Genomic DNA, 22,778 nt, shown 5'->3' with positions numbered 1-22,778 from the left:
TGATTGTGTGTGTTGATGTCCACACACACTCTGAAAATACAAGGGGGGATTTCTCGCATGTTTCTACTCTTAAAAATGCTGCTTTTTTTACAGCCTCTACTTTTTCTCTGCTACAGTGATCATTTCCAAATGTTAACACAATGTCTCTGAGATGTACAATTGATGCTACTGTATGCACTGTTTTAAAGAGATTTATGTCCTTTGATCCTAAGAGGTTTATCCTCAGTTAAGTCTTCATTTTCAACAGAGAAATAATCTTTTTTCGCCTCTTTTTTTTTTTTTTTTTTTTTACAAAAGTCCCTCTTTTCTTGCTTCTTTACTTTCTTAAGTGAACTCTTACACAGTACAATCTTACTGTAAACATGTGAAGTGGACTTTGTGGTAATGTTTACCCAGTCTCCATGTCAGAAAAAGAGGCTATAGAAACATGAATTATTGACATACTTTCTTATCTTTTGAGAGCATCTTTTGAAAGCTGTGTGTGTTCTTGATCACCATGTTTTCCTCCATCTTCTCCTTCTTGGTCCTATAGGTCCCCTTACAAAGAAACACACTGATGATTTAGGTGATAGTGACCGCACGGAAGACGAAGGTATTTTTTCCCCCCCGATGCCAAACTGATTTGCATGACAAGGGAAACCAAACTTACCCTTCCTCCTCCGATTTTTATCTTCTTTGATTTTCTTACATTTCTTGTCCTTTTTTTGAAAGTGATGGACATTTTCTTTTTGCTCTTTACTCGTAAACTCTTTTTGGCCTGGATGTGTTTTGTCCTTTTCAGCTTGATGTCTAAAGTTTACATGTTTACCACCATTCTTTAATATTAATACTTTAACATAGATTCTCTGCTTGGATTTGCTGTTTCCTTTACTTTCTTTTTCTATGTTGCATCCCACCAACAGATCAAGTAACTATTAACCCTTCAGCCAGCTCTTAACACATTTTTGCATGTTTTTTCTTTTAATTCGTGTGGTATTAAAGTCTGATCATGCTCAAAAGATCAACTTCTGGCTAGCTGGCTAACAACACTTGGACCTGTTCACTATTTGGGCGTCAAACCAACAACCTTAGTATGTGAGGAGTCTAAAACAAGATGAAAATACTGGATCAATCAGTAAAAACAGTGTCTTTCAGCTGTGGGATGTGTTTCATCGCTCCTGGCATGGTTTCCTCCTACAGGGCAAAGTCTGAGCTAATTTACACACAAGTATGTGAAGCTAACTGTCTGGTGAAATGCCCGCAGTGGCTGTCCAAAAAAGTCCAAGCTGCCAAATGACTTGTTTTGTTGCTACACCAAATGTGGATTGGCTAGCAGATATGACAGACTTGGCAATAATTAAAATAGCCAGCATTTGGGTGGAGACTGATTTCAATTGACATTACAGTCATTATGGTTTCAAGTGATCATCTGGGCTCTCCATTCTAATGCTTTCTGGAGAACACACAATCAAAACAGCATATACAAACTCACTTTCTATTGCATGGTAATTGCAATGGCGTGCTCGTGTGGCTTCTGTGGGCTTCAAATTCTGAGGGCCGTGCCTACACAGCAGATTGTTAAAATTATTAAAATTTCACAAGGCTCTCAGAGTAGACAGAGCTGCTACAGAGGCATTTGTAGCAGCTCTTGTTGAGTTACATCTCCACAGAAGCAGAGTTTGTGTGTATACTGTAACAGACCTAAGTCAGGATGGAGCTAATATCACCAAGTCAGATCATGCTAGTAACATGTAGCATAACATAGAAGCTTAGTTATACATGTTCTGTTCTAAATGCATTTCATTTAGTTTTTAATCATTTATTTCAAACATGTTACAAATAAAAACAAACAAGAACAAGTTAATGAACAGTAAACATGTAGCAAACTATTGATGTATAAATTCTAATAAACAATTTTAACTATCAATGTAAATATATATTACATGTCCAAAGAGGAGCAAGAAGTGGAAATATAAATGATCTGACTCCATTGCTTAAATTAAACAATTATCCCAACGTTACTCAGAAATACAACTCCACTAGCACCACTATGCTACTCACAACCTACGTATCCATCCACAGTTACCACACATGACTTAAACAATTTCAATAATTGGTGTTAATAAACAAAAACATGGTTCTTTGCTTTTGTTCATTCTTTTGGTATACTTACGTAAAAAAATAGATATACAAAAACTTTAAATTTAAAAGTAACAGTCCTTCATTCAAAATTGTACTAAGAAGTAAAAGCAGAAATGTATTATCCCCCAAAAAATGCACTGGAAATTGTGTGGCCTTTGATAACATGGCCACATGTTTAAATCTGCAACAATGCGTCCGTAATATGTGACGATTTACGTTGATTACTTCCATATGTAACATTTACTGAACAAACGTCCTCATTGGCTCAAACCATGACGTTTTCTTGAACCTAGCCAAGTAGCTATGTTGCCTAAACTTCACAAACTTAACTATGTGATAATACTGCGACGGTGCATCTGTGTGTGACCCTTTGGGAACGAGAACGGCATGCTCCTCATATACCTTCCAATGATATCACATAAGTGGCCTTCACTCAATGTTTGGAACTAAAACACATGATACTGTTTCTGCACACATGACTGTAAACCCTGAATCAAAGGTAAATGTAATAAAATAATACATTAGCATTTCCCACATACTGTGGTTGCTTTGAAAGTATACCTTGGTGAGTTGTTGGCATATAGTGATGAAAATGATTACTAAAGGGATCCAGTGGATAGCCCACAACTTTGCATTGCTCCTCTTGGTATTTAAATTAAATGCTGTTTGAAAGCTAAGCCAGTGTGCTAGAAATGCATTAATCTCAGCAATACAAAAAGATGAACCTTTGCTTATCTGCCATGAACAAGGAGTCCTTTGAAAAGTCATATTAGGAATAAAATGTCCTTGATAAAACCCTGAGATAGAGCTGTATCCCCTTAAGGCTGCTGGAGAGCGACTTTAATGGCAGGCAGAAAGTCTTAATAAGGCACCTCTACTGTATAATGTGACGAAGTAAACAGCAATTACATCCAAATAAGATTCACAACCATCCAGATCCCTTTGATCTGTGCCATTACGCTGTTTTTCTGGGAAGTCACACAAACACACACACACACACACACACACACACACACACACACACACACACACACCAATACGATTAGAGAGTCACACAGATCTATTCAATGCAATCCCAGCGAGCTTCAAGTATTATCTCAAAAAAGGATGCAGGGCAGACAACTAATCCAGTTTAATATAGAGGAAAATATGCTCGGGGACACACACGTTCACACTAACACACAGTCACACACCCTATTGCCCTATCAGGACTGACTCTGATCAGCTTGGATCCCCCCCAGTGATCCTTGATACTCTTAACCCTTGACCTCTTGGGTCTCGCCTTGAAGATGCAAACTCAACGAGGACATCCTCCAACCTTTTCAATCTCCTTATACTCAATAAAGCTGGTGTTTGTAATCCTTTTGTGCTGGGAATAGAGATGTAAACAGGAAAGCCCCCGAGAGCTGAGGATTTGTTCGAAGCTCCTTTTTTTATAGCAAATATTTCAGGAGTGGTTAAGAGTGGGTATACAGAAGTGTAGATGTCGTGAACTGTGGTATCTACAAGGATCATATAGGGCCCCTGGTATCCTATATAAAATATTATATGGCAATACATGTGAGATATCAATCTTCCCAACACTATGGATTTATTACTCTGAGTGTGGAGGGCACAGGAATATGGATTTTGTGAGCATGAGGACAATCCTGGGTCGGAGGAAAATATGATGAAAGAGAATGTTTTACCTTGGTGCATCCAGCCCACACAGAGGCTCCATTTGGTGGCATTGCAGGTGCAGCTCTAACTATTGAGTCTTGACATCACAGACAGAGGACTAAAAGTGACACCTCCTTTACCACTGGGCCTACTACTCACCATCTTACAAACAAAAATATACCAGTTAATATTTGATTCAAATCAGCAATAACATGGAAGGATTTAGCCCTCCTAAAATTACAAAACAATGAGGTTACTGCAAAGCAGCCAAATGCTTTGGTTTTGTTTTTGTGTTTAAGTTTTAAGTTTAAAATTGGTCCAGTGTTGTGGTAGAACGCTGCAGACATTAAACAGGCTGTAATGTAATCGTATCAAGAACTCCTCACCATCAATGTACGTCCACGAAAAGTGCTTTTCGTTTGACAACATCTTGGAACGAATCCCACAGAGAAATATGTTGGTTTTTTTCGTTATCTTTCACTTGATCCGGTCTGTTTTATTATCAAATCTTGTGTCGCATTATCAAAATCAACAAAATATTCAGCCGTGACATTGAAACAAATTTTTACCAACACTAAGCTACGCTCTTTGTACTCCAACACAATAAACTCTGAATTTGTCCATTCGTCACTTAGACTCACAAACATGGGAAAATAGGGTCCAGGTTGAAAAATGCCGAAGTTACCCTTTAAGTTGAATTAACTGCATTTACAGTAAACTGCTCTTTGCTTTACTGAACTTAAACAACAAAACCTCCAAACGACCCATGACTGTTACAGACATGATTAAACGATGTTCTGATCTGCTGCCTCCATGGTTAATGTCCATGGTTGTTTGTCCCACTTGTCCACCCCGTCCTCCTCCCTATGCAGACATCCACGATTATGATAAGCCAACGTGATTGGTCAAATACAAACGTCATCCTTGTGACTTAACTGACAATGCGGTTTCTTCTAAGGGAAGTATATATATACATATACTGTATATATGTGTATATATATATACATATAGATGACAAAAATCTGAACTTCCCTGTACTGTACTGTTGTACTGTACATCTGAGTTGGATTGTGATATTTGCAAATTGCTAAATGGTAATTATGGTACCTCCATCAACATGAACTCTGCCTTGGAAACAACAGTAATTTAGTCTCCAATTTACAAGAGGCCACTTGATAGGATAATATAAACATGTTTCATGTTTAAGGATGATTAGAAATGAATGAACAATCTTTACTCACTTACTAATAATGCCATCAAATCAGCACGCAGATCTGTACACGTGCCATCTTACACATACCAGTGGATCTGTAGACCCGCTCTAGAGAGTTACATCAGCACCGTTGCACTGATTACACAGGAGCATTTCATGTGGAAACGTTTGAATTGGTGTTCACAACTGGGCCTCATTTAGTTTCCTGTTGCTTTTAGTCCCTATAGCTTTTTTTCCCTGCAGCATGAGGCTGAAGCCACGATAAAAAAAACATCTCTACTCCTTGTGTCTGCTGTTGGTTTGATAAGTCCTCTTCACCGGCTCAGGGAGAGGATAACGGAGTTGTTACAACAGCCCAAGGGCATATCTCAGGGTTTACTCAGAGAAATCTGAACACCTAGATCTCTTTGATCATAACCTCATCCTCGAGGAAGCAACGATCTACTCCACGTTGTCATGGTACCTTTCCTTTGACAAACTCTACTTCATCCACTCTCATCCCAGGAAAGATTGAATGGTCGGATCGCTACAAGAGTGCATCTCATTTTAGCTCTACTCAAAGCAAGCTTTCATCTCGCTGCTCGCTGTGGATAAAAACCCTGGAGAACAGTTGGACGTTCCCGCCTGTTTACAAACTAATGTAATAAAAACTGGATTCATTTAAAGTCAATTCAAACAGAAAAACAAAAGGACATAATTATATTAAAAATAATCATGACAGTATTGGTTGTTTTACCTCACTTCACGGAAGAGGATGATGGAGCTGCAGTTGGCTGACGATTATCTTAAGATAAGTGAATGGGAGAGTCTGGTTTAGATTTTTTTATTGTGTTGGCTCTGAGTCTTGCTGTGGCAGCCGATGAAAGATGCCAGGAAACCATGCTGAGAGTAAGCTTGATTGTATAAACTTAAAACCTCAAGGTACAGTGTTTTTCATAAACAGCGGGACCCGTTTCAGCCAGTCAACTCAGGTAAATCCATCAAATGCTCAAACACTGCCAAGACTATTTTATCCTAACCTCACCTCATTACCGCTGACCTTCAGCCCTGAACCAAAAGAGGCAGCCCTGCTGGATGTAGCCCGCTGCAGCAGAAATTAATTTATTCATGTGATACCCATAGAGGAAACAGTGACACATCATACAGCTCCTACAGAGTATTCAGAAATGGGTAATCCTCCCTATGTGCTTTAAAGAAAAATACACCATTTATATAGAACGACTTGGTTAGAACTCTGTTCCTTCTCATCATCATCATCATCTTCATAATCATCATGTTTACTGTTGCTGCTGTCACCATCATTTGCATCAACTTCATCATCACCACTGGTTGTTGCTCTCATTAACGTCATCTTCAGTATGGTAGTTTGGCACTCCTCATTGCTGACATCACCATGACTTGTGACATAATCAAAATATTTTTAAATATCAGCAGCAGCAGCACCATCATCATGGTTGCTGCCATCATCAACATCGTCATCCAACCCATTCTTGGGACAGTCCGCATAGGGCGCATGGGAGGGTTAGTGGTTAAACAAAGACTTTTAGCCAGGAGACCTCTGTTTTTCTACCGTGTGAAACCAAGTCAACATTGACTTATTTTACAGTATTTTTTGGTTCTGTAACATCCGGACTTTACTAACAGCAAAAATTGTTATTTAACGTAACAAAAAAAAATAATTCAACCCAATCCACGATCTCTTCTAAGCCTAGCCACGTCGTTTTGTTGAGGAAGTAAACCTCAAAACAAAATAAACCCATGTTGTAAGTTCATTTCGCAAAGAGACCGCATGCATGTAAAGAGCGGCAACTGACACGTTTAACTGACGCCAGAGGGGAAACTCGAGAGTCATAGTTTGAGGCGTAGGGCCACTGACCGAGCGTCTGTATTTGGTCAGTCGGGAGTGAGAAGGTGTTCAATCATCATGGCTGCCACCACCACCATCACACCATTATTGTCATAGCCGGGACATCTTCCCCACCATTATCATCTCTTCAACATCATTGTCATGGTTGATATTATCATCGTCATCATCATCTTCATCATCCTCTGACACCATCATTGATGTCAACATTCTCTTCATTGACACGCTGATGATTTAAGCTTCCCATCCTCCCTGCTACACACACATCTGCACTGCGAGCTACACACACACACACACACACACACACACACAATGCTACCATAATCTCCTGACCTTTTTTGTCAGGACTTTCTGGAAGCCTTCCAGAGGAGAGTTATGATGTGCCACTACATTGTGGCTGCTTCCTGCTGCGACAGAGGGAGCAGAGCAACTATAGGAGTGGAAAAAAACAAAAACACTATAAAGGACAGAGGACGATAGAAGTGATGTAATGAGCTCTGCAGAGAGAGAGAGAGACGGTGGGAAGGACAAACATGCACACAAGACGAAAAGAAGGCATTTTATCTAGATGTGCCTCATTTTCATTTCCCGCTAGAGTTTTGTTTTCTTTTACCCCATTTCCTTCTGCCAAATTAGTTTTTTTCTAAGACTGTGTATATTGCATACGCTCTTGGTAAGATTATTTTTTTTTGCAGTCGTCCATATAGACAAACTTTCCACTTTCATCATACACAAGGAAGGGGAGTGGAGGGTAAACCTATCATTTCTTTACTTTCCTTATTATTTTAATATAGTTTTTCAATTAAATAAGACATAGTTCCATCAAAATAATCATTGTGTAGTGCATTATGTACAATACAGCACTTTTTTACTCTATTCAAAAGCAAAATTGAGCAGTGTTTGCCACTGTGATTAAGTTCCTTCAGAGTTAAAATCCCTGAGGTGTTTACATTATTTTGTCAATCCACTGGTTTGTGAGTATCTGAAACACTCACTGTGGGGACACGCTCTTACTCCCCTAACAACTGCACATCTTTTTTACTCTCTTGTCTCAGAGGGCAACGCTTTTCTATTTTCTTGCTTGGTTGATTTGTAATTCCGCATAGACTCCCTGATCTCTCCCTGGACCACAGTCCCTCAGTGGTAAAACATCAGTGGGATAAACGATGTGTGGCGCCACATGTACTGACGGAGATAGTTAGGAAGCGAGATGAAAAGCTTCATCTCTGAGATGCAGCAGATGAAAGTCAAAGCTTGTTTTGAACGTGGGTTGCAGCGTGCTGTTAGATCCCTCCAAGTCTCTGCATCCTTTTTGCTCGCGATCTGGCCCGTATTAGAACCACGTCAAGGACTGAAGCTTTACAACACAGCCCTGCTTTCTTCCTTTCTAATCAGCCAGATGTAACTCATTTTAGTACAGCTAATTCTGCCGCTAACAGCAGGTTCTCCTTACCTTGACCTCATATTTCACAGATGCAGCCACACATTCACAAACATCCCCGTGGTAATTGAAACACACCTCCAGCTTTCTATAAGTAATTTTAGTGTGACAACTCATCATCCACTGCATATTTTATTTAGCTACTGTCTAATTACACTGTGATTTATGGAAATGTTAAAGCAGTAATTCCAAAAGCTGAAACAACATCCTGTCCTTCATATTAACAAAACACTTTATAATATTCAAAAAGACAAGTGTCCCATTCAGTTGTTAGCTGTGTTTAATTCTCCCTGCTGCCAGTAAGAGCTCACATGGATTTATATTAACAAAGTCGAGGCACACATTCCCTACAGCTAAACAATTATGAGGTGCTAACCTGAATTCAAATTCAAGTTTCAATAAAGCAATGCTTTTTCATAAAAATGGTCCAACCTATTATGCCATTTAAAAAAATGTTTTTATTAGAGTCTCTTCCAGATTAATCGCACAAGTTTTACCTCAACATTTGACAGTTTAGATTGCCACTCTTGCATGTTGACAGTCCATTGCCTGGAGGAAAATTAAAAGCCGGCTCTTTAAATATCCTGATTCATTAACACCTATATGGATTTAAAATAGGCGAATAAATAAATAACATTTTTCAATCACCACAACCATGTCACAGCCTTCATGTAGAAAAACGAGTGGTTTGACGCCTCAAACTAACAAGGTCTCCATGTTAAAAAGCCAGTGTGCCAAGATTACTCAGAAAAAAAAGAAAAAAAATTAAAGAGGTGGCGAAAGCCCCCTTAAGTATTGGAATTTCATCTCTGGCTGTCACCTTCAATCTGTCATCTAATCAGTCCTTCTGCCTTCTCCACCTCCTCCTCTTCCTCCCCCCTCCTCCAGACATTAGGGAGAGTGGAAGCCCCAAGCCGGTGATGGTTTTCATCCACGGGGGCTCCTACATGGAAGGAACTGGAAATATGTTTGACGGCAGCATCCTGGCCAGCTATGGAAATGTGATTGTCATAACTGTCAACTACCGGCTAGGCATCCTAGGTAAGGATCCTGCTCTACTGTGTGATACACAACCACTGTTGTCATGTTGGAGCCCTGCTTTCTCTCTTTGTCCTTCCCTTATTGGTGATTCCAATAGCTTTGGCCTACTAGGAATCACGTTTTTCTACTTTCTTTCTTTCTTTCTTTGCATTGACCTCTTTTGGTGATTCCATGTGCTGCTGCTGGTATTTACCTGTGACTTAAGCTTAGCATAAAGGCTACATTATGATTATTTCTTTCTTCCTCCTCCCCTTGTTCCTTCCATTCATCGTTGGTGATTCCATGTGCTGCTGCTGGTGATATTCCAGAGAGCTTAGTTTGGTGTGATTCTGATTCTTTGACCGGAGCTTGAGCTCCTTGCTTGGTTTCATTGGTGTTTTCTCTTGTTGTTAATGAACTCAACTTTGTTGATTACAGTTCACTTGTATCCAAAGGCTGGATTTGAATCATTTAGATTGAAAATAATGTCATCTTTTTTTTTCTACTCACCATTTCCTCATCATCAGTCAAGCAAATTATGATATAATACTGTTCATTGACTTCACACTTTTTTTTATATATATATATATATATATATATATATATATATATATTGTGGGCATAATGCTACTTCCAAACCCATTTCATCTTTAAAAGGAGCCCCATACAAGTTTTTGTCAGGTGTTGATGATGATAGACATACTAAAATGATGATGTTGTGATGTAATATCTCGACTTTCATTTTCATAATATACACAGACATTTAGTAGCCACAGACATATCCATATCTAGGCTATTCAACATCAGAATGTTTGCTGGATTATCATGTGTTTCTGTACTGATACATGTGCTACAGGAACACATCTACTGCAGAGCCGACACTTGGACTCTAGAATGTGGCCCAGTTATCTTTTATGCATCTATTCTCCCCGTCCTCTGTCATGTACTGTACTTTAATCTACCACGGCAATGTCTCCTCTGATCTTCAGTCCCTTCTTTTTTTCATTTTCCTCCTCATCTATCTTATCTTTTTTCATCAGTCTAATTCCTAATTCCTTTCCTCCAGTGTGAGGATGTCACAGCCTTACCCATGGCGACACATGATGGAAACAACGGTTTGCTGCCTCTGTCCAAAATGAGAATGTGCTGTCATTTGTTTGGATGGAGGGAACTAATTCCATTTCTTCGTTGTTTTGGTTTCCGGGCTTTTTCTTTCTATCTTATTAAACTATACAAGAATAAAGATAAAGGGCAATATCCACCTTTCACTCATGTAGAATACCATTTGTCTGGGGGGCATGTGTGTGTGTGTGTGTGTGTGTGTGTGTGTGTGTGTGTGTGTGTGTGTGTGTGTGTGTGTGTGTGAAGAATGAGCATCCAGGCTTCAAGGCGATTCTATGAAATGTTGATAGCAGGCACAGAACATGACACACAGATGCATTGTCTTTGCCGGCCCCCCCACCAGTCTCTCCCAGTATGCAGGCCAAACACATGCATCAACTACTGTATAGACGGTGATACAGAACATACTGTGAAAATACTGAGACACACAGTCACAACTAATAGCGTTTCTTAAGTCCACAGTCCAAAACCTGCATGTGTTCAAATCATTGTGAGGCATCAGTGCTAACCTGTACGCCGATTAGTACACTGTACAGGTTAGTGATCGGAAAAGAGAGAAACAGGTAGAGTCCATTTACCATTCCATTACCATGAATGAATTGTCATTAATCAACCAAATATACCCAATGTGCATTAGCTGGTTTTAGCTGCTAACATATGTCAGTGCTATGATGTTTGATCATCAAGAATGCATTAATTCTGAGTTTTGGACGGTTTGACAACAAAAGCTTTTTAAATATTTTGAGTATTTTTTTATTTTGTCACGTTTTACTGGGTTACTAATGAATTGCAGTCGAGTTGCAATTGAGTCGCCAGGGGCATATGATGGCACTCAGCATATCCCATAGTTTGCAGGAACATGCAATGCCAAAAAAAAATTTCTCTGGTGACTGGGTTGTTAATTGATTATAATAGAATAATTGATAGATTGATCGAAAATGAAAATATCTAGTTCATGTAGAGCTGCCGTGTCTACTAAAAATTCTGTTACAATACAATGAAACTTAACTGTAACCCAGGAGACTGCTGTTTGTCTCCCATGTATATGAAGTACTTTAGTTGCCTAAAGATTACCTAGTAGTAGTTTTGTTGCCTTAACCAAAAGTACTTCTTTCTATTTTTTGGGGTTTTGTTTGTCAACCACGGAGTTTGTAAAACTACAAGGTCTGGAAGAAAATATGTTTCCTTGAAACATAATTGAGAGTGCAGTTTAGTTGTATGGGAACATTATTTTGTGGTGTTGACTAGGGTTGAGTGGAAAATCAGCCCAAAAGACCAGAAAAGTAAAGGCTAAATCAATTCCATCTTCTAATTATTTTGGACATGCCAGGATCCTCAGGTCCATGAATCTGGTCTCTCTCTGTTACAGACGTGCGAGCTCTTAACTGCTGCAGGCCTCATGGTTTTGAGGGAAAGTGTATCCCTGCTGGTTAACATGAGGCCCCGCTGTTTGCTCTCAGATTAGACTCCATGTGTTTGTGTTTACCCCCCTGGCAATGGACAAAAGCATACGGCTTTACCTCAACAAACATGTGATGGTATGTTTGTGTGTGTATATGAGTGACACGGAGTGAGAGTGTACTCAGTGCTACCGGAGGTGTAAGACTCATAACCGATGGACTCCGCAGTCAGTCATCCACTTTTTAGTAAATATTTGAGTTCACTAAGTAGTTCTACTGCCAGAAATACCCATCATAACAAGCCACCAAGTCCAGTATGGAGTAGAGTTTTGAGTAAAGTGCAGGGTTAATCATTACTTTGTGTTAATTCACATGTGAAACAAAATGTAATTGATTGTGCCACATGTATTATGAACTCATAATGGTGAATGTTTAAGTTCGACACATCTTTGCACTTTAATGTTGTAACTTTAGTCCCAATACCACACAAAAACGAAAAATAAGCATGTTTGTAATGTATTTTCCAGAAAACAACACCCCAAAACAGCGTGGTAAAGACAGCATGGCAGCATTCATTTTACTCTATAAATGGGACCATAATTTACTAAATTTAAAATCATGCAGTATTGGATCAGACTTGCATTGATGAGATATGAGATATGAATGAGATATGTTTTTTTTTTCATTAAATTAAGCCTATACAGACTTTAGGAAAGATGTATCATGTAAGTTTTTCTCCATTTGGCACATTAAATAGACCATCAAATGGCATTATAAATACCTGATAGTGTAATGTTGATTTAATTAATTCATTTGCTTCACTGTTTAGTTCATGGAGTATTTGCATGGCATAGAGTTTGCTAACTACTTTCACACTCAGCAAACAAACTCACAGAATTACTTTGGAAAATGACATTGGTTGTGGTAAACCTCTCCGATCGCCTCACCCCTACCCTGGACAGATGGTATGTTTCCTAAAAGCCTCCAGAGGCAGACCAGAGCTGACCATGCATGAGAATGAGTGAAAGAATGAAGGTGAGTGTGATTCACAAGGAACCCCGAGGTATTGAACATCTCAAGAAGACATGTTAAGATCCTCGACTAAAAGACTGAAGCCATCTTCCGACTCATAATCATGTCCGCGAGCCGACCAGTCAGCCTCCGTTGGTTAAAGTTGGTTGACCTGGCAACCAACCTGTTTGCTGGAGATACTGCTCTGCTGACAGAACTCCCTGCTGTAGCACTGGTGAATTTTTGCTTCTTGGCTTAGTGGGTGTTTGCGTGTCTGTGAGAGTGAGCAGGAAGTCATTAGTGGCTTTAAATATGCAGTGCTGCTGACGCAAAGCTGTATTTATCCTTTCAGGGCCTTGGCTACAATGGATATGGGGGCACGTATATAGTATGCTACTGCCAGTGTCTGCTGGTGTGTATGAACATGTGTGTATAATGAATTAGGTGTTCATCCTGTGTGCTAGTGGGGTGTTAATGGAACACATGGTACAGTGCTGTCAACGTGTCATTATTAAGGGTGGTAAGTACATATTGTCTTCGTTATCCCACTCCTTGTTGGTTTATAATAGAACAATCAGCTGTAGGGTTTGTTGAAGAGTCAAATTGTATAGAAGTCTATAAGAAAAAGACTCTACTTGATGTATTACCTCAGTAAGCATTGTAAACATGAGTTTATGGTCTCAAGCTCTAGTTTCAAGTCTTCTTCAATACAGCATGATGTTCATTCAGTAAATTATGGTCTCAAGCTCTAGTTTCAAGTCTTCTTCAATACAGCATGATGTTCATTCAGTAAATTATGGTCTATTTAGAGTGTAATGTGGGCTACCTTTTGATTGACATCTCTCTTACATGGGTTTGTCCTGTCTGGGAGTTGTCAGTGTGTTTTTACCTCCTTTTTGGTCGCCTCAAAATGTCTTATTTAGCGATCAGTTTAAATAAGTTACAACTGCCAATACATGAAACCAATACATACACAGAGCTTGTTTGTTGTGACTCCAAACATCGGACTGTGCCTTTAAGGCCCTTACAGTGTTAAGTTTGTTTCGGCCCAGCCAAAACCTTTAATCATGCTGATTGATGAGGTGCATTTCCCTGACTCAAACCTTCTCCAAATACCCCTTCCATTCCAGCCATACATCAGCCATTCAGCCAATTCATCAAGCCTCTGATTGTTTTAAGATATACCTGGCCAGTAAAATATCCATTTCACTGCACGGGCACTGCTTCTCTAACTCTGCCCCACTGTCAGCACCACCATCACATCCAAGCAGCCCTGCCCTGAGAAAAGACTGTGCAGGAAAAGGTCTGGCAAGCAGCTGGAGGCCCGAAACAACATGCAAGCTGAGCCGCGGCAATCAACGTAATTGAATTAATATGCTAATTATTAAATAATTAATGACTAATATGTTTATGTAGGGTTCTTGTGTATGTACTACAAAAATCCCAATAACATTTTTGGAAAAACTATTTATAATTAATTATTGTTCCATGATGGTCCACATTCTGAGAAATTTCGCAACATGTAGACTTTCTTTTTAACATGCAGAACAGTATGAAACTTACATGCTATCCCATTTAGGACTGTGTGTGTTTGCTTGAGGAGCATTTCCTAAAATACTGGCAGTATCCCTAATGTTTACCTTTCTCAAATATTACCCTCCCTCTGTCTCATATATCTTCTTTCCTTTTCACCCTCTACATTAATTGGGCATTCTCTTTCCCGTTAGTTTTTGTCCTGCTGGCTAAATGCTGAGGACTATTATTTTCAGGCTTATTAATTTTTCTCCCTCAAACAAATACCCCAATGATTTCGGTTCATTACTCTTTCTGTGCCTCTGTGCCGTCCCTCCGCTACCCTTCCCTCCTTCTCTGCATCCTTCTTTTCTTCTTTACAAGTGGCCCTGACACATGCTTGTTCAGAAACCCATGGGCCGCATCTGACAAAGTGCTTCACTTGAGTCTTTATTAGCGTCTAATGATTACTTTCCCTCCAAACATCTGGATTTGTATCAGCACTTTTTCTCCTTGTACCATTGTTGAGATCAGCTTTCACTTAACATGATGAATACAGAATTTTACAAACACTGAATTATTTGTATGAAATGATTCATTATATCATCAATTTATTTATTTAATAAATGCTTCTTAAACTATTTTTTAGGTTTCAGGCTGTAGTGTTAAAAGTGCAAACGATAAATAAACTTGAAGGATTTTACATTGGATATCTTAGTGCCGTTATTGTCATGACAACAGAGCCAGCTAAAGTCAAAGTCCAAGGTAAATCAAAACCTTCTACAGTCAGACTCATCACACGTCTCAACACTACAGCCCAAAACATTCACCCAAATAGTTTAAAAAGCCTTGATTAAATAAATAAATTGATGATATAATAAATCATTACTTACAAATAATTCAGTGTTTGTGCAGTTTATTCACGTTCATTTGTGGGAAAGTGGCTGAAATATGACTTCATAACATACATTTACATTAACACAAGTAGACTAATGAATATAGGCGATACCCCTAAACTAATATTGTTCATTATACAACGTGAACAATGGAAAATTAATTATACTTCGTGCACGAACCGTGTTCAGTGTAATTTTATGTATTAATATGTTCTGTATAGATGTTAAATATATGTTGTGAGAGTCCTCAGGAAGCTATTTAGCTCTTCATGAAGCCATTTTGTATACTAAAACGTTTTTATTATTGAGTCTTGGCTGTGTTTTTAATTTTCTGTTTTTGCACCCAAGACAAGTCTCTAAAATAAGTGTGTGTGTGTGTGTGTGTGTGTGTGTTTTAATGTATCATCAGCATTGCCATGCTGCTTGGATGTTTCTTCCTGTAAATTAGCCGAGTGAAGAGCAGACATTTCTTCAGCTATTTTAGGGCAGAGGGAGCTTTGATCAGTGGACATGCTGCATTGAGACACGCTGTACTATGTGCTGCAATATATCCCATTTGTACTGCCCTGCCATGTCAAACTATACATGTCCCACTATATACTGAGAATAAATATATTTCCTTTCATATTTCTTATATATAATATACGTTCCTCTTAGTATGCCAAATAATCACAGCAAGACCCAGTTCAGATATGTCCTTTAGTTTAATGCCTGTAATTATAATAAAGTATCCACATATGAACTGTTTTAATGTGAGATGTTGCAGTAGAATCAAACCTCAGACCAAACAGAGACAGATAACATGATTAGAGACCACAGCTTTCCATCAGATTTATTGTAGAATTGGCTCAAATGTATTAGCATGCAGTCTGCTCCAGTCGGTATGTTATATATTTTATATGATACCTTTATTACATTTTTTTTATACCCTGAATGGTGGGAATATTATTCATTTATTTTGATTGTGGATTCTACAACATCCTATTTGTTATCAGCAGTCACTTTTCCAGATGAAATATAATTCTAAATACTATTACAACCTTGGTGGGAATACAATGTTGTCCTTGTGGTAATCTGTAATGTTCTGGGTATATAGTGCTATTCAAACATGGATAATGGCAGCTAAAATGTGGCTACGTTTTTAGCTGATAGCAGGTTCATTACAAATCTGACCAACGTACATGAAGTGTTGTTTTGTCTTGTAGCTAAAGCCACCAGGACCGTATCATTTGGAAACCACTCTTTGCTTTTTTGGCACTGTCTTGGCATTATGTGTAATAGTCTCCTGGCCATTGTGTGGTTCTCTCTTTCAGCCATCGCTTGGTTTGTTTGTGTCCTGCTCATTTGGCAAAGTGTCCTTGGCATAAGTATTTATTCAGTGAGTGGAATGCAATGCCAGTAGAAGCTATGCTATGCTAATGGTGATCTGGCACTTTAAGGATTGGCATGGCGAGGTTCACAGCAACTCTGCCGATGCGTTAAGGATCAGATTAATCTGGCCGAGGCCGGGACAACAGATGACCATCTGGGCACGTACCACAGCGCCAGGCCTCTGTGGCCACAACCTTCACCACAACCCACCAACCCACCGTACTGCACACAATGATATGCATGTTTCATGAATCATGTGATACACATGGTCAAGGCCATTGTCTGGTTCCAATACAACAAAGGATGCATTATAAAATCAGTCGATCAATGCACATACAATTGTTGCGGTTTTCATTCAGCCATTTGTTGTAGAAAGCCTGCACATGCAGAGTCGAGACATTTCAATACAAATTAATGTTTCAACAAAACAGTCCCAATTAATGGTCCACCTACTAGCTTTACTAGCCCATGTTGGCTTAAAGGTAAGCATGGACATTTATTAAGCTAACATGGACGATACAGTCTTACAGTGCTTTGAAATCAGAACTGCTACAGAGCTTGCATGTGATGGATCAATCTCCATGACAACTGAGCAAACTCCATCTGCTGGTGAAGCAGCCAAGTCGCTGGGAAAAAAAGTTGGCATTGCACATTTCTGCTTCTTCGGTAACCTACGTTTTACAGTAACCAATTTTATTTTATTTCAGTTGTCATATACGTACATACATAAAACTTGACCTCTGCATTAACCCAACCTAAGAATTTTAGGAGCAGTGGGCTACTGTAAAGTGCCCCCACTTTGACATGCAGACAGTGGGTGGGGATTGAATCACCAACCTGCTGGTTAAAAGACAACCACTCTACCCACTCAGCTACAGCTGCCTTTCTAGCCCCATGTGGCATTGTCTGTTTCTGAAAGCGTGATATAAGGCTGATTTGAAACATATTTTTGGTTCAGTAACGTCAACATTCAACGTATTCCGTATCTTGCAGCAATGTAAAAAGCCATGCATTTTTTTGGTGACCGGGTTGATTGAAGGCTTTGGAAAAATGAATTGGACTTTGAGTTCTTTGTCAAATTACTATCCAGGTTCAAGAATTAACTTTTATTCTTGACATATCAGTAATCTGTAGTTAGAATGATATTTGAGCACATGGATAGTATAATTCCAAATCCTGCCAGACTCTGGACGCTCTGTGAGGCCAAAGTGGGCAAATGAAACCAGTCAATGGACAGTCTGCATGTGCATGCTTTCTATCTCTGACCCACTCTGAACTAACAATGTGCTCTCCTTCCTATTCTCTTCTGCCTTGTTTGACTTGAATAACTTTGTCCTGCTATGAAATGACCTAAATACTAAAAATACTAACACCACCTATACTAACTAAAGAAAGCATTCTCTACTAAAACATACTCCTAATATTACTAATATGAAATATACTAACTAAAGTGCAGAATGTGCCTAAAACTGAGATTACTTTTGAGTATTGTTTCTTCCTACTTATCTAACTTCCACAATCTGCTCTGTAATGACTGAAAACTCATACAGCTAGCTTAGTTACTATCAAGTCTACTAGGAAAACCAATGAATTTCTAAATTTCACCAACAAACATTACAAACAAAGTTTCTGCAATTACAGTATCTCTGCATTTTGTGTTGACATTATCCAGTCATTAGTCAGTATGAGCTTTCAGACTTTCAGACAGTCAGTCCTTGTTTAATTGTATAACCTCCTTTCCTTTTCTTCCTCTTCTTGCTTTTCTTGACACCTTCATTTCCTTTGCATGTATTTTGTCTGCCTTCCTTCCTATCCATCTAATCATTAATGAAACCATTATATTGTTTAAATTGAAGGTTTATTTGCTAGGTCACAATTGATGATGGGGTTTGTGTGATTGGTTTGTAAAAGCCACTCCTCTAAGTTGTGTATTGGTGCAACTGATTTGTGTTTCCATGGATATATAGTCCCCCTTCCCATCCCCCACAAACACACTCCCAAAAAACATGTCCTTATTACGATTAATCAAACAAAAAGACAGGGAAATGGCTCAACTGGTGAATTACATTTCTCAACCTACCCATTGTATTTGTGATTGGTCCACCAAGTGGGTTCCCTGGGCAGATTGGGGGTCACTTTAATTCAGCTTTGTGGTTGTATCTCAATTACAGTCTTGTGCTAAGGCTACAGTTGGCCTGACGGGGGTCAAAGAGGCCAGCTGATTGGCTAGAGATTGGATAAAAGCTGACTGGTGGGCAGGGGATAAGGGGGCAGATGGAGAGATGGGTTGAGAAGCTAAATGAGATTACATCCCTCCACACTGAGGTATTACAAGGCACCTCACTGTATGTGTGTGTACACAGAACCCCCTGTGGCTGTGTTATTTATTAATGAAAGCCTTGGCCTCTGCTTGGGTGGGAATGCATGCAGGAACATGAGTGTGCGTATGCGCCGGCCTGTGTGAGTGCAATGGGGCTAATGCAGCAGATGGACATATGTAGCAGTAGGATCAAAGCATGCGCTGTGTAACACCTCTGATCACTGCTAACTACATAATGTAGGGGAGTGGACCAGTCCAGTCACTGGACAAATGTCTGATATGTGTGATGATATTTTAAAAAACGTAATTGTATTTCCCACACAGTTAACTGTCTGGCTGTCTTCTATTCTCTGGTTTGGTTTTGATCAGATCAGATTCTCAGGCTGTCAGCTTCTCTGCAGCCCACTGAGGAACTCGCTATATTATCTGCCGGCACCAAATAAAACCATTGCCAACAAGCAATAAAGAAGACAGAGAGACCGAGGGAGCGAACGATGAGAAGAAAATGTGATTTAAGACTCGACGGGGGTCGTCCGCCCTGCACGACACAAGCCATCTGATTGGTTATCAGCTCGAGCCACAAATCTGCCGTCGCCATATTTTTAGAGGTCAGGAAGGAGCGTCTCGCTGAGGAACCAGGCAGACTGGGAGGGAGGGGGGAACAGCATGAGTGTGTGTAAGAGTGTAAAAGAGTGTATAAATGCGTTTAAGTTTGGTCAATATGTGGCTTTTATTAAATATGAGATATTGGCAAGTCGTTCCTCATGTGTCTGAAATGGACTGTTACCATACCATTGGCGAGAATTTTAAAATGGTTAGTATTCAACACAAATAATAAATGTTGGATGATTTAAATTTAAATTTAGGATTCTACAGAATCTTTCAATATTAATGTTCTTGTCTAAGGGTTGTAAACAACACACTGATTACTGCTTAATGTTTTTACAACACATTCTTACACCCAACTTGTTAAATACAGACACTTGGTCAGTGGTTTGAAGGGTCAAACTAGGACGCTTTATGTTCCCCTCTAGCAGCAGTTTTGCATCTGTTAGTGACTGTGTGTCAATATACACTCGTAAAATGCATAATCCCATATTTTCTAAAATAAATTACTGTATTCACAGGAAGTTAGGTTAATGCAGTTAAGGCACTTAAGTTAAGGTTTAGGAAAAGAGAGCACAAGAGTCATGTGACTCACTAATCACGACACTAACGACCTGTGTTTTTTTGACCCGTCCACCACCACTCCCACACGCCCTGTATGGATATCGCTCTATAAACTACATCAGCTGCTCTGCCCGTAATGGTGCGAGTGGGTACATTGCTCACACATGCTAAATGTCCGTTGGTGTCAGATGCCAAAGAATACTGACCAGGCTGTGTTACCTGATGCGTTGCGGAACGGGTTGGTCAAGGATGGCGTGTCAGTTTTCACTCATTTCACACATAGTTTGTTTTAAAAATGAACTTCTAACGTAAGTTTATTTAGTATCAAGGTTTAAGCAACAAAACTACTTGATTAAAATTTGGAAAAGGTCGTGGTTCGAGTTAAAAATAAGTATTGGTGTTATTTAAGTACATAAGTTACTTTACAAAACTACCCACATTTTCACATGGGACATGAACAACTGTCTCCTAGGTAAAAGTTTGTTGTTTGTTTAACTCATCCAATCTCCCCTTTCAGCCACCCAATGCAGACTGTATTGCTCTTTACACTACATCAGTTGGTCTGAGTCTCTAAGAGTGACACAGATGAAAACCCTGTGTGTCTCATACAGATGTTTAAGGCTACCTCGCTGTGTCGGCATCAGACCAAACGTCAGTTTAAGACAAGATAGGAGAGAAAAAACAAAAGACAAATGTATAAATATGGCCCCCATGCTCTAGGGGCTGATTGGGAGCTTTTTCAACTTATTAGCAGCAAATGCTCAAAGTTGCCTTACATAGTTTAAATCTTAAAATACGAATATTGGAACAGTATCCCCCCCTAAAAACAGATTCCCATCAACCCTTTCAGCATTAACCAGTGCCAAATCTTTGGTTAGTAATGTGTCACTGAAGCCACCTCAAACCAACATCCGTGTGTGTCCGTGTGTTTGTATGCAGCGTTGTTTTGGGACAGAGTGAGAGGTGATTTTGTTGTTTCATGGCCAGCAGATGGTAAGCAGAGGATGAACTGACATTTACCGATGGCATCATAGAAGCATTGCTACTCTCAACTTGTGAACTTCTGTCTGTTTCTGTCTTTGTCTGTGACTACGAACGTATTATTCAACATCTCCTGATTTGACGTTTTTTACACATTATCAGAAACTTCTCTGAAGCAGCATTAAATTGTTCTAGCACACTAAAAATTTCTCCTAAAAACCAGAGAAGAGAGTCATAATAAACCGTATTCATGCATGCAATGTGAAGTCTGATTCAATTGTTTCATTTGAAACTGTCAGGAGAGAGGGTCCCCATAGACATCCAGTTTAATATTGATAAGTACGACAATAAATGTGAAATCCATCAAATGTGAAATCCATCAAATGGCATCCTCCAACTCCCATCTCACTAAAGACAAACTACCCTGTACTCTGCATGAGCCCAGTGGACTGCTATTCACAAAGCACTGCATTAACACAGTGATCCTCTCCATTTTGTCTGCCACTGTCTTGCTCTCTTTGCAATCAAGGCGTTTCACTGCTAAATACTCTATTTTACAGAACACATCTGCCATATTGCCTCCTCGCTTTGTTCAAACACAAATCCCATAATCCTCTCAAAGGTCAGCCTTCTCTTTTCTCCATGCTCCCGCTCTCACCACTCGCCATGTATTCATTTGTTTTCCCCGATGGAAATAATAGAACAATATGGAGGGTGGAAAAAGGATGAGGAAGTAGGTGGAATAGAAGGAGCAAGATTCTATTGTTTCTCTCCATCTCCCTTAAGCATTACCGTTATCTCTTGCTCTCTGTTTGTTTTTTCTCATTTGAATTCAGTTGAAGGGTTTATTGGCATACAAAGTATTTTCAAAAGCCAACAATCAGCACTTTATACATTTCTCTGTATTGACACGATTGGTTTAAAAACTTGTGTTATTGCATTGTACACAAGTCTTCAATATCTGTAATTAAAGAAAACTGAAAAAATTGTTTTATGAGCTATTCAAAAGCCACTTAGGGAATCAGTGTGCATGTGTGTCTGTTAGTGTCCAAGTGGATCCCAGCTCACAAACGGCACACAAGGATCCTTAAGAAAGAGCCGGAATTCTGACATCACTGTTAAGCTGCTTTTGCATGAGCTTCTGCACATTAATGAGGCCTTGTGTCTGCTAGGGTTTATTTCAGAGATATATTTCTGGATACTTTTTCACTCTCCTTTTAGCTCAGTTTTGGTCTCCACCATCCGCTGATCTAAATATATGATGTAAACTCTATTTAGCGGCTAAATACAACTCGCTATGACTCCTAACTTGTGAAATCAGCAGTCCTACGCCTTGAACTATGACGCTCTAGGTACCGCTGTAGTTTTGGACGTGTCAGTTTCCACTTTTAACATAAATAGTGTCTTTTCAAAAATAAACTTCCAATGGGTTTACCTAGTTATCAATGTAAGGCAACACAAAATCACGGTTATGCTTAAGAAAAGATCGAGTTGGGGTTGATAATGGGTCGGCTAAATTCTGCACTAATGTTTGAAGGGCGATCAAGTAGAGTGTAGTTTTGTGTACAGTGTAGCTAGCGTACAGTGGGTTTATCAGAGCTTTTTTTGAACAGTTAAGTTGAAGGGTGTTCAATAAAACAACCTGCCAAATGATGCTAAAATGCTCTGTGGAGTTGT

At 39.3% G+C, this 22,778-nt stretch overlaps 1 protein-coding gene across 3 annotated transcripts in view; it reads left to right on the top strand.

The window, feature by feature from the left end:
• nlgn1 (neuroligin 1) overlaps positions 1–22,778 on the top strand; it is a 429,789-nt gene that overhangs the window by 241,954 nt on the left and 165,057 nt on the right. For all 3 annotated transcript variants that reach the window (XM_068707744.1, XM_068707745.1, XM_068707743.1), the window contains 2 exons: positions 533–592; positions 9,187–9,339. In XM_068707744.1, the coding sequence (XP_068563845.1) occupies positions 533–592; positions 9,187–9,339 (213 nt within the window). The remainder of the gene's footprint in view (positions 1–532; positions 593–9,186; positions 9,340–22,778) is intronic.

This window comes from Cebidichthys violaceus, unplaced genomic scaffold (genome assembly GCF_023349555.1).
Source record: "Cebidichthys violaceus isolate CVI_PGR_0920_01 unplaced genomic scaffold, fCebVio1.0.p SCAF_13, whole genome shotgun sequence".
Classification (NCBI taxonomy): domain Eukaryota; kingdom Metazoa; phylum Chordata; class Actinopteri; order Perciformes; family Stichaeidae; genus Cebidichthys; species Cebidichthys violaceus.
The sequence above is the reverse complement of the archived record's forward strand: the minus strand, read 5'-3'. Positions and strand labels throughout refer to the sequence as shown.